Here is a 12,300-nt window from a genome sequence, read left to right as displayed (position 1 = left end):
ACAGGGATAGCAGCAAACCTCCTACAAGGAGGCAGAACGTATCACTCACAATTCAAACTGCCAGTACCAATACTGGAAAACTCCGTGTCTAACATGCGCCTCAATTCCCAAGAAGCAAACAACATCAAAAAAGCCAAAATAATCATTTGGGATGAATCAACAATGGCACCCACTCAAGCAATAACAACAGTAGACAAACTGATGAAGGAAATCATGGAAAACAACAAACCCATGGGTGGTAAGCTATTTTTACTTGGAGGAGATTTCCGACAGACACTTCCCGTAGTACCACACGGGACCCAAACCCATATTGTAGAGGCCTGCATAAAAAAACAATACACTGTGGCACACATTCAAGATCCTGAGATTGCACAACAATATAAGATCAAAAGACCCAGAATTCAGCAAATGGCTAATCAAAGTAGGCAATGGAGACACACCACAGATTGAGGGATTACAAGAAAACATCATTGAGATCCCATCAAGCATCATATGCAGAACAGATATCGTGAGAGAAATTTTTGGAGAAAAAATACAAGTACAGAATATCCCAAACCTAGCAAAAAGATCCATCCTTTGCCCAAAAAACAGTGATGTGGACAGCCTCAATGACCAAGTGCTCCACATATTAGAGGGTGAACCAATAACTTACCTCAGTTCAGACTCCATAGATGACACCACTGAAGAAGACACCAAAAACTACCCAGCAGAATTCCTACATGACCAAACACCCGCAGGCATGCCAAAACATACACTCATCCTGAAAGAAGGTGCAATCATAATGCTGCTAAGAAACCTAAACACAAAAAAAGGCTTATGCAATGGAACCCGCCTAATTGTCACACACCTGGAAAAAAATATCATACTAGCAGAAGTTATTACAGGATCAGCACAGGGAGACATGGTCTTCATCCCAAGAATTGATTTGGCACCAACATGCACTGACCTGCCATTCACCTTGAGAAGACGACAATACCCTGTCAAATTAGCATTCGCAATGACAATCAACAAGTCACAAGGACAAACCCTAGAAAAGGTCGGAATCTATTTGCCTGAACCCGTGTTCAGCCACGGACAATTATATGTCGCGCTATCAAGAGTACAAAGTTTTAAAGACGTCGTGGTCAGGGTGCTGGAAGGGCCAGAACAAGGAAGACTAATACCAGACTCAGAACAAATATTCACCAAGAATGTGGTATATAAAGAAATACTATAAGGGCGGAAGGAGTAACAAAAAAAAGAATACTAATTACACAAAAACATAGCCTCATAGCCTCATCACTATGTAACAACAAAATGAGAGAGAAGGAAGAACAAAACAACATAAAAAGGGGGGGGGGAAGGGGGAAAGGAGAGGATAGTAAACAGGGACAAAAGGGAAAATAAACAGCAACAAACAGAAGAGTAAACAAGGACAATGGAGAGAAAGGGAGGGAAAGGTACAGGAAAACAAGAATCAAAAGACAGTAAACAAAAAACCAGAGAGAAAAAGAGAGAAAGAGAAAAGGAAAAAAAAACAAAAACAAAAAAAACAGAAACACACACACACACACAGACACAAAGTCAAGGGAAAGCTAGCGCCCGTTATTATAACGGGCTTAAAAATACTAGTTATATTAATAAAACAGTCACTGCATAGTCACAAAGCTGTTAGGCTGGTGGAGCACATGTCTTTCATGAGGCTGAATATTACATGGTCACTAAATATTGATCTGTATCCCAAAGAAAGACTTGTGTTCTCTTCACTCTGGTGGGAAATAAGGTGGTGAAGAGCTCTTCATTCTTGTCCTCTACAATTACAATCCATTTAGCCACATGGTTTCCCCTGCCTCATTGGGGGGAGCCCCGGATTCCACCCGGATTGACGTGGATTTCAAATGTGCTTTTTACTCTGGATTTTACTCCGGATTTTACTCTGGATCCAATCACATGGGAGGGTAGAGAAGGAGGGTATACAAATCTGTCCAATCAATCAATCAATAATGCAAATTAGTTGTCTGTAATCTGCAAAATCTGCAAATCAGGCCACCCGGAATTGGGAAGCTTGAATATGGTAACCCTAAGTGGTACAGTCCTTCAGTTCCACACTGCCAAGATCAGAAGGGAATCAACAAAGGAAGCAGCGCAGACAAAAGTGAGGTATTTTCTGGCTAAAGTGACTACAGCAGTCAACGACTTCTGTTTGAGAGAGTTAGCTAGGTCACATGATCCCCACCTGTGTAGGTGGAGCACCCAGCCAAGGTAAGAGAGCCAGGTGCACTCCTGAACCAGGGTTGTGTGAATTCCAAAAGCTAGGTAGGAGAAGAGGGGAGTGGTCAGATGGGAAGTGAGAAATGGGTCAGATGGATGCACCTATCCAGATTCTCTCACAAGCATTTGGAACCTTGGAAAGATGCTGCCAGTCAGCTTAGATGATACTCAATGAGATGGATCAGTGGTCTGACTCAGTACAAGACAGCTTCCGATGTCCCTATCAGATTGGGGTCATTTGGGGTGGATGACAACATCATTAGACAGATAGATCTACCTGTAGAATCTCTTGGGCGCAAGTGGCTTCATGAATGTTTGACCCACCTAACAGCAATCCAGTTGGTGGGGACTAGAGACAGGGTCTTCTCGGTCTTCTCAGTGGTCTTCTCGGTTGTGGCCCCTCGGTTTGGAATGCCCTCCTGGAAGAGCTTTGCCATGCTCACTCCCTCAGTGTTTTAAAAACAACAACCACGATAACATATCTTTTAAAAGATGCTTTTTAATGTCTTATCTGCTGCTTATAGCTTGGTAGGTCCTTTAATTTTTTAGTTCTTAGTTTTAAGCGCTTTATTAATAACTTTTAACGTGAAACTTTAAAAATTTGTCATTTTAAATATGGTTTTAGCTTGATCTTTTCACTTCTTCAGTTTTATTAATCTTTTACTTTAGATTATATCTATTTTACTAACTGAGCCACCCCAAGCAGAAGTGTACTGGAGGGGTAGGGCACAAATATAATTGATTGATTGATTGATTGATGCCAAAGAGGAAAGCTGAGAGGATGGCTGGACTTCCATTCAAGCCCCAAAGAGACTTCCAGTGGCCAAACAGACTTGAAATGGACTCTGCGGAACTTGGGTCTGGTCTCCCCTTCTGAACGTCTAAGTGAAGAAGATGGATGGTTTGATGGATGGTTTAATATCGGTAGAGAGCCTGTGTGAAGATGGCCATTACATCATCTTGCATCATCACGACCCGCTTCCGACATTCTTCTGCCCCCTCCCCACCAGCTGCAGGTCGCCATAGGGACCGCGATAAACAATGACGCATCATCGGGCTTCAGTTGCCCACTCCCTAACCGACTTTCCAGTGGTTTAGGAGTACGGACAGCAGGCTCCTCTGACTGGAGAGATTGCCTGGTCTGCTCTCGCCAGAGAGATCATCTTCTTGTCCTTGTTGTTGTTTTAGTTGTCCAGTGGACTTCTTTAGACGTTGACAGTCATCATGGCAGGTAGGAAATGGTGCCATCCAGGAGGAAAAAGAAAGGGAAGGTTGTGAGTTGGTGTCGATTCCTGGAGACCACAAAGCCATGTGGTTTTCTTGGTAGAATAAAGGAGGGACTCGGTGGCAATTCATTTGGATGGATTGTGCCCTGTGTCTGCTCTTGGGTCACATTTCCCTTGCTTTCCTTTATCTGACTTTATACCACACCTTCCCTTTCCAGTTTGTTCTACCTTCTGTCCAAAGAGGTTATCCCCTTTCCCCAGCCTTCTTATATAGTTCATTCTTATCTGGAATCATCGATGGCCCCTTCCAAAGTCGTAAGAGGCAAGGAAGTCAACAATCTAGATTTTGCCAGTAGGGGTGACCATGCATAACAGAGGAGGTAGGGGGCAGTCTTTCCTCAAACAGGGATGCCCAGATGTTGTTCACTGCAACTCCCAGCATCCCCAGCTGCAATGGCTTTCGGCTAGGGATTCTGGGCATTGTAGTCAACAACATCTGGGAATCCCTGTTTGAGGGAGGCAATGGTCATTGAAAGGGAGGCTACAGCAAGGCCTGTTTGAAGTACTCCATTTCCATTCAGAAAGAGGAGCGGAGTGCCCTCTAACTCTAACAGGGAGGGGGCTCTTTCTGCTGAAAAGACCCACAAAATCAGTCCCTGCTTGAGTGACTGCAGGCTTTTCAAAGAGCTTCTTGCAATGGCCCCACAGGAAAACATCTGCCATGGTGCTTATGTGACATATGAAGGGCACAGAAGGGGTGAATCTCCAAGGCTTAATGGAGAAAGTGGACCTAGAACTAGAATCAGAAAGGTGGGGTGGGGGAGAAACTGGGGTAAGGGTTAATTCATGATGCAATAATTCATGCAGAACAGAAAGGACATCAGGGTTGAAAAAGGAAGATGAAAATTATTCAGAGTCATTAGTGAATGAATTACGTTTCTTGTCAGTCCTAATCAGAATCCTAATGAAGGGGAATGTAATAGGGGTGTGTTTGAACTAGTGTCCAGGACGGTGCTGAGTATCCAAAAGAATCGACTCCTGCTTGGGAGAGGCTTTCCATAGGCAGAATGGGTGCAAAGGGGTTCTTTCACTGGTTCTGCTTAATTTCCTCCCCGGTTCGCCTGGGGGGGCCTCTTTCCTCCCAGGGCTGCCCCTTCAGCTCAGGCTAACTGCCTCTCACTCTGGAATCCGATTCGAACCACAACATTCTCTGGCCTCCTGGAACCAAGAGTGCTCAGAGGGGAGCAGATTTCTCTGTGCTCTGCATCCCCCAGGTCCCAGGCAAAGTTCTTAGCATCTTCGCTTAAAGCAGGCCTGCTCAGCTTTGGCTCCCCAGCTCTTTTTGGACTACAACCCCCATAATCCCCAGCCAGCCACAGCGGCCAACAGCCAGGGATGATGGGAGCTGTAGGCCTACATCGACAGGAGGGCCAATGTTGAGCAGTTGGGGGAACCCCAGACCTTGGAGAGCGACTCTTTGCTGTTGCAGACCATAGCAGGGGAGAGACAAGTGCCCTGACTGTGGCGGCTGCATGCACATCATCCACCTCATCTGGCCTGCTCAAACTCAATGAGATGCAGGAGCCCCTCTGGAAGTCCTCCAGGACGAAGAGGCGGAGCGGGGCATGAGTGCCGCTAGTTCTCCACATCAGGGTTGTTGGGCTTCCTCACCTGAAGAGTGGGACAATACTCCGAGCGTCCCAGCAGGGAGGTGGGTGCCTCCTTCCAAGTGACTGAAGCCATGGGTTCAGAGGGAGGCCTCGGGGCAACTGGGTAGTTGCCTCTTCCCTTCCCATCAGCAAGGCATCAGTTGGGCCTCCTTTGCAGGGCTGTTGTAGGAATGACAGAAATCAAGGTGCCCCCTTCCTTTTTCTTACAGATGAGTCGACTGAAAAGAGGCCGTCTGCTGGCTCTGCCTGTACGAGCGCGAGCTCGGCCGGGGAAGGAGGCGGTTCGCCCAGCAGCTTCCTCGAGACACCGACGGCGACCATTGGTTCCACCTCCATGTGGTCCTCGGTCTCTGACCTCTCCCTTCAATCCATCGAAGGGAGGGACAGCAGGGACCACAGAGACCCAGCAGAGGGAGATCTGCGGAAGCCGCAACGGGAGCACCAGCGGCCTGGCTCACCGGCGGCATCCCCCTACCATCTCCCCGGACCCTTCTTTGGGCCGCTGGCCCCCAGCCGTCCCACTGCGGGCCCCATGGCCCAATTCTTTGGCCATCCATCCTTTGGCCAGCTGCGACCTCCAGAGCCGGAAGAGTTCCCACCATTCTTGCATAGGGTGAGGGAGGCTCCTGGCTACAGACATGCCACGCTTGCCCCCATCCCTCCTGCGGAGACAACATCTCTGGCCCAGCTTGCCCCCATCCCTCCTGCTGCAAGAACATCTCTGGCCCAGCCGGCCAGGGCGGACCCGGCGCGCAAGAGGAATCTGGTCCTGCTGGCCCACCGGCTGCAATCAGAAGGCAGCAGCACCACCGCTGCCGCTGGGGGGTTCCGCCCAGCCCCACCGGATCAGCCCAGGAGCGGCAAGCCGACGGACATTCGCCGTGCGTCCAGAGGTGAGTGCTGATGCTGGGAAAGGGGCGTCCTGCCGCCTAGGGCTCCCTGTGTCCTTCCCACGTGTCAGGCGCAATCCTTCTCCTGAGGCCATGGTCTTCGCAATATATTCTTCGGAGCCCTGATCTTCTCCAGGGAGGAAGAAGATCAAGAAGCATTCCCCGGCTCTTTGCCAAGAGGGCCAACAATTCTCCCCATAGACAGCTCTCTCACCACTGCCCCTCATCCCTGTAGCCATGGGGCTGCATTTCTAGAGTACGCCATCTGCTCCCACTCCACACAGGGGGGCACCTTTCCAGGCCTGGCCATAGGAACAGAGCATGCATTCTGAAACACAGCCCAGAGTTTTGGGAAATGTGCAAGAGCTGATCACTGGATGACTCAATGTCTGCCCTGATGTGCAATGTTTGAAAGCTGTCTTCGGATGAGAATTCCTGCTGCCCTCACCCCTTAGCCCACCCATCCGTGACTGCTCGAGCCCCCTAAGGAGTCAGCCCTGCCACCTTCCCTCGCCCTCCCTCAGGACTGACATCCACCACCTCCCCTTACCACACGGCAGGGCTGGCTCTGGATCAGATCCTGACCTATCCCCTGGTCATCCTCCGTCCTTCTCTTTCAGTCTTGATTCCTGCCACTGAGCAGACACTGGCCATCCAAATCAAGGAGCCTGCAACTCAGAAGGCAGAAGGCTTCAGCACCGGTGCTGCACGAAGAATGAAGATCCCAGAGTTGGGACCACACAGAGGTGGGTGTGCACCATTGGGGGGGAAGGACAGTCCCGTGACTGGCCCCACCAGCCCTTCGAGAACCTTGTGCTTGAACAAGAGTTGAAGAGTGGAGGTCTGATGTGGGTTGGGGGGGAATGCCACTCCCTCAGCATCTGTGCCTTGGGATGGGGGAAAGCTGCCCACAAAGAATGAGCCAGATGAAGTTACAGACTTGCTCTGTCTTTTCCCAAAAAACTGACTTCTCTTCTTCCTTTCTAGCAGGGACCCAGGAGCGCCACCCACCATCTCCTCCGCAGCTGCAGGGTCGAGGCCTGGCCAAGGGAGGAACAGCCCCGCCCACTGGGGAGATCCAGCTTCCAAATCGGAAGAAGCTCCTTGTTCCCAAGCAGGAGTTGCTTCCGGAATTCCTCTTCCCGCCTCCTCCACCAGAGCCCACCAAAGTGCTCGCAAAGGGAACGGCTTCCCACCTGGTAGCCCCAGGAGACAAGGGCACCCAATGTACCAAGCCAAGGGTGCAGCTCTTTGACTTTTTGCCGCCCATCTCCTTGGCGCCCAAAAAGACCAAGGACCGTACATATGGGGAGTTGGTGGGCAGGAAACTCCCAGCAGAGAACAACAGAAAGAGGGCAAGGGCAGCAGGGGCAGAGAGCGTGCCAGCACCCAAGGTGCCACGGGGAAGCCCAAAGGCTGAGGGGGAGGCGAGATCTGGAGAGACGGCCAAAGCACCCCTGGAGCAGAAGGAAGGGAGAACCGCACAGAAGATCCCCACTTGCCATCTGGAGCTGGCCGTCCAACCCCATCAGCCCACCAAACCAGCAGGTAGCATGCCAGGCCAGAAGCTGCTGAGAATGCCTCAGGTCCTGCCAGGAAGGGGGAAAGCACGGCTGCTACCACCTGAAGCCGAAGCTGGGGACACCAAGAGGCAGAAAGTGGGGGCAGAGTCCAGTGGATCCGCCCAGGCTGTGCCCCCGACTCCGAGGAGCAGCCTGGCCAGAATGATGCGGGACTCCGTGCAGGTATTCCATGCCCTGGGCCCCCCGGCAAAATCCAAGAGTGCAGAGGGACATCCCGGGCAGAGCGTGCCCCAAAAGACACCAGCGATGTCCATGGGAAGGCCACCATCGGGAAGCACAGCCGAGCCACCACCAAGGCCTTTGGCAGCCCTGCCAAGCAGACCAGCGGGGAAGGCACCGCCCAGCTCCATGGCCAGGCCAGCAGCCATGCCGATGGCCAACCTCCCCCCTAGCTCCCTGGCCCACCCACAATCAACGCCAGTGTGGAGGCCGCCGGGATCCCGTCCCTTCATGCTCCGGCCCTCCTCCCTGGCGCAGGCAAATAGCTTGCGGATGCACAGTCTTGCTGGGAGGACCTTTGGCCAGCCCCCGCCGGCCCCTCAACCACAGCCACAGCCTTGGGGTCCCACACCAACCCACCGACCCGTCCTCCCTGCCCACCAAGCCTCCACGGAGCATCCGGTCCTTCCACCTGGTCCCCAGCGCACGACAGCAGAGCAGGAGTTTAAGGGGGACACGTTCATCCCTTGGAGGACGCCCCCGGCCCACCTGGAAGTCTCCCGGCCCATGACGGAGGAGCAACGGCCCGTCCGGGAGCTGATGCGGCGGCGGGCTCAAAGAGCGAGGGAAGAGGCGGCTCAGTGGACATCAGCCGGCCGGAGGCAGTATTTCGTGGAGCGGGAGGAGGAAATGGACATCTCCCTTCAGTATGGCTACCCCTGGCGCCACTGAGAGGCAAGTCTCATCTCTCGCTGGGTGTCCTCCTAAGCAGCAGGACTGGAGACGGCCTGCTGGGGAGAACTCTGACGGGCCCGTCTTCACCCTGTATATTACAGCTTCCCCCCTCCCATATGATCGCAAGTTATATCACTTCATTTTTAAAATCGGTAAATCTTAACATTTTACGTGTTGTCTTCTGGTGTTGATAATTTTAAAATGATGTTGTTTTAACATTAGTACAGATTGGGTTGAGGTATAGAGGTTAAGGCTAGAGTTCTGCATCTTCATTGATCAGAATATTTCTTTCTTTTGTATTTTGCTTAGGTCCTTTTGCGAAGAGCCAGACAAGCTGCCCCCAAGAAAGAGAAGCAAGCCACACGGGATGCCCCTCCCCTTGGCCTCCTGCGGAGGGGAGGGAGTTTGTCCCAGCCAGGCTCCGCAGGAGGCCCCAAAGGGACCTGATTGGCCCGTTCAGTTTGGGGGCCGGGGCTTGGGCCCTTGCTGGGTCCCCCCCCCCCCAGCTCTTCAGTTTGGGCTGAGCATCCGTGGAGGAAGGAGCTCTTCCATAGACCTTTTTCTTGGCCTGAACCGGAGCGGGCGGGGGGCGGGCTGTGCCCGAGGATCGGAAGAGTGGTGTATTTGGGTGGGTAGCATCGACCTGCCGAGCGGCGGCTTCCCCGGACATCGGCGGTCATTTTAGCGGCCTGAGGGGGCATCGGCCTGCGGCTGGAGTGCGGCGGCATCGGCCCCGGGGCGGCATCTTCGGGGCTTGGGGCCTTTGGTTTGTCCGGGTTGGGCCTTCCTGGCCTGGGGCGTATTGGGCAGCCTAACTGGGCGGGACTGGTGGTTGCTCTGATTGGTGGCACTTATTTGGGGCCCTGCCGCTCCCTGCGTTTGGGTGGGGGTGTTGGTTGGCCTTGGGGTTACTGGCATTTTTTGTGACCTTCTTCTCTTCCGTTGGCTTCTTTGGGGGGTCGGAGTGGGGGTCTCTCAGGAGGGCAGCGAGTGGCTCTCTGGGCGCTCTTCTCTCCACGCCCGTCGTGTTCTTTTGCCCGTGGGGTTTTCGGGGTTGTTTTTGGTGGCATTGGGGGTTGGTGATTCTGGGCCCCTGCAATTCGCCCACATGCCTAGAAAAGCCAAGGAGAAAACCGGTGGTCAGCCTATCAGGGGGCCAAGCGGCCTGCACCTCCAGCTTCTTCCTCTGATGAGGATGATGAGGAGATGGTTCTAATTAGGGGCCTGATCAACAGAATGGAAGCTCTGGAGAAGGCCAAGGCTTCCATTCTGTTGGAATCAAGGGGGCTGGCCCGTCTGGAGCGCCGAAGGAAGTTCCTCGACGCACGCGTGGTGCTGCTGGAACACAGTTACGAAAATCTCTCTCTGACAGGTTAGGAGCTCTTGAAAAGGGCGAGGGCCCGCCCGGCCCAGTGCTGCCTGCAGAGCCGGCTGATCCTGTGTTGCCAGTGCCTGGCGTTCCTGTTCCTGCGATGCCTTCTCCTGCGGTTCCGGAATCCCAGCTGCCATTGGATCAACCCCCTGTGGATCCATCTTTGCCTCCGTCCCCGGGTGAGCCTATTGCACCGACGCCACCCGGCGGCACCGGCCAGTGGCCCTCTGGACCCTGGCCGATGCCTGCCATGGGTGGATGGGGACCTGCCCCATTTGGGGCACCTTACACACAGCCTTGGGGCATGGGTCCTCCGTTGGGTTTTCCGGTGATCACTGCAGGGCTCCAAGGGGCGGCAGAGCAGGTGTGGCTGGGTAACAGGCCGGCTTTGGCCCCTGGAGGGGGCGGCTCTGCAACTCCGCCGACAGCAATCTCAGGTGCAGGGGGGACCTCTGGGTTTTACCCCATGGGAATTTTGCCTTCCCCCCATGGTGCTATGGGTCTGCCCTTGGGTGACCATCTGCTCCCGGCTACCCGGGAGAAGATCCTCAAGGGCGAATATGTGGCTATATTTAGCCTTTTCTTTCGGGAACCGGCAGTCAAGCATAAGGAGGGAGAGTCGTGTAAGGAGCATGAAGCCGCGAAACGCAAGCCTTGCGGCGTTACCTGGATCTTGGGCCCTTTCCGGAGGGCTGCCTTTTTGGGCACGAGGACAAGGCAAACCCCTCACTCAGTATCAGTTCCTGGCAGTTACACAAAGGGCCTTGACTTTGGCCGGGGTTCCCTTGGAGGGACTTACACTGCACTCCTTACGGATTGGGGCTGCCACCACGGCTGCTCGCATGGGGCTGAGAGAGGACGTCGTTCAAAGGAGAGGGCGATGGAAGTCCTCGGTGGTGTGGCGCTACGTGTGCTGAATGGAAGGTGGCAGTGCCCACTCTGACCTTTTGTTTTCTTGGCAGGTGCTGGCGGATCGGCGGCTCCTGTTCGGGTCCTGGTTTGCGGCCATTCGTCGGTCTTTGGGGCCTTCAAGAGGGCCAGCTCCTCCCATTGGGGCGCCCAGTTGGGTTTTGGGAAGCGTGCTTCCGTTTCTTGGTTGGGTAGGAGGGGCATGTTATGGAGCCAGTTGCTCCCTGCCATTTGGGATGATTGAGCTAGGTTCCCTGGGCCTGATGTCATTGTGGTTCGCTTGGGGGGAAATGATTTGGGCGGGCGGGCTGGTCTCTCTCTTATTATTATTACTATTTCCCTGCCCCAGCTCTTCCGTTTGGGCCGAGCATCCCCCTCCCTCCCTTCCCTGGAGCAGAGCGGGTCTAGTGACTGGTCGCCCTTCTGGGGCCGAGTAGGAATTTTTGGCTCTCAACGCATTGGCCACTGTTGGGAGTTTTTTCGCCTACTCCGTTCTGCGTTGGGGGTTTGAGTTAGAATTAGGCTGGTCACATTGGTATTATGGGTTATTAAGGGTTATTATCGGTTATTATTGTTATTGGTGAATAAAGGTGTGGCCCTTTTCACCCAAACTATGTCTCTGTGTCTTTGGGGGGCTGGGGACAAGCCACGTTGCTCTGCAGCTGCCAGGGTCCTGGCCTCTGGATGGAGCTCTCCTTTTCAGTTCATTGGATAGCACCAGTTAGCACTCATCCCTATGGATGAGGCCATCAGTGATTAACTAGCCAACTAATTGGATTGGCTTCTAAACAAAGCTCTTGTACATTTGTGGTAGTCTTTTTTTAATTCTTTAATTAAATTGACCAGAGAACAACTGCATTTAATTTCAGATTACTTTACTCCACTGCTTCCCTTTATCTACTCCCCCCACCCCCCGCCCTCAGTTTGCCTTGAAGCAATCATTCAAAACTTTTTGGTAGAAAATATGCTGGACACCCACACGATATAGAAGCCAGAGAGATTCAGGTTAAATTTGATGCTCAGAATTGACAGGGTTGCCACTTTTCCGTTATCATACCTTTTCCTTTGGACTTTACTTAGAAAGGACATTTGGTCAGATCAGATAACTATGATGATAAGATGGTATTTTATTCGTGGATAATAAGTATATAGTAAGTTTGGAGATGCAGACTATTCTTTTGATTTTATACTATTCTTATTTTCTTTCCCCTTACTTTTTACTCTTTGCATTCTGAAAACCAATCCAATCTATTTTACAAAAAAGAGAGAGAGAAAGAAACTGTCATGCCCTGGATGGGGGGTTCTCCCCCATGGGGGGAAGAGGTGGAGAGTTCAGGGGATGATGAGCCAGGGTGGGGGGTCCCTACAACCCAGACCTCCGGTGACCAGTCTCTGCCAGGACTCCCACAGCAGGACAACCAGAGCCAGAAGCCCCCACCAAGACCCAAGGATACAGCCCTTCCTTCACTCTCGGACTCAGGCGATTCCCCAGAGGATTGGTCAGCC

General features: G+C 52.7%; 1 protein-coding gene across 2 annotated transcripts; it reads left to right on the top strand.

Annotated features, from left to right (window-relative positions):
- Positions 1-3,318: 3,318 nt before the first annotated feature.
- Positions 3,319-11,399, top strand: LOC128334614 (nascent polypeptide-associated complex subunit alpha, muscle-specific form-like). Of its 2 annotated transcripts, none has more exons than XM_053271585.1 (6): positions 3,319-3,481; positions 5,356-6,039; positions 6,657-6,782; positions 7,027-8,513; positions 8,823-10,064; positions 10,848-11,399. In XM_053271585.1, exons 1-4 carry the CDS (start codon positions 3,475-3,477, stop codon positions 8,508-8,510), a joined length of 2,301 nt encoding a protein of 766 aa, XP_053127560.1. In that variant the 5' UTR covers positions 3,319-3,474; the 3' UTR covers positions 8,511-8,513; positions 8,823-10,064; positions 10,848-11,399. The 2 variants fall into 2 exon arrangements, with proteins under 2 accessions (XP_053127560.1, XP_053127558.1); XM_053271583.1 differs by having other exon boundaries at positions 7,024-8,513.
- The last annotated feature ends 901 nt before the right edge of the window (positions 11,400-12,300 follow it).

The sequence above is a fragment of the Hemicordylus capensis genome, chromosome 9, assembly GCF_027244095.1.
Source record: "Hemicordylus capensis ecotype Gifberg chromosome 9, rHemCap1.1.pri, whole genome shotgun sequence".
NCBI lineage: Eukaryota > Metazoa > Chordata > Lepidosauria > Squamata > Cordylidae > Hemicordylus > Hemicordylus capensis.
The sequence above is the reverse complement of the archived record's forward strand: the minus strand, read 5'-3'. Positions and strand labels throughout refer to the sequence as shown.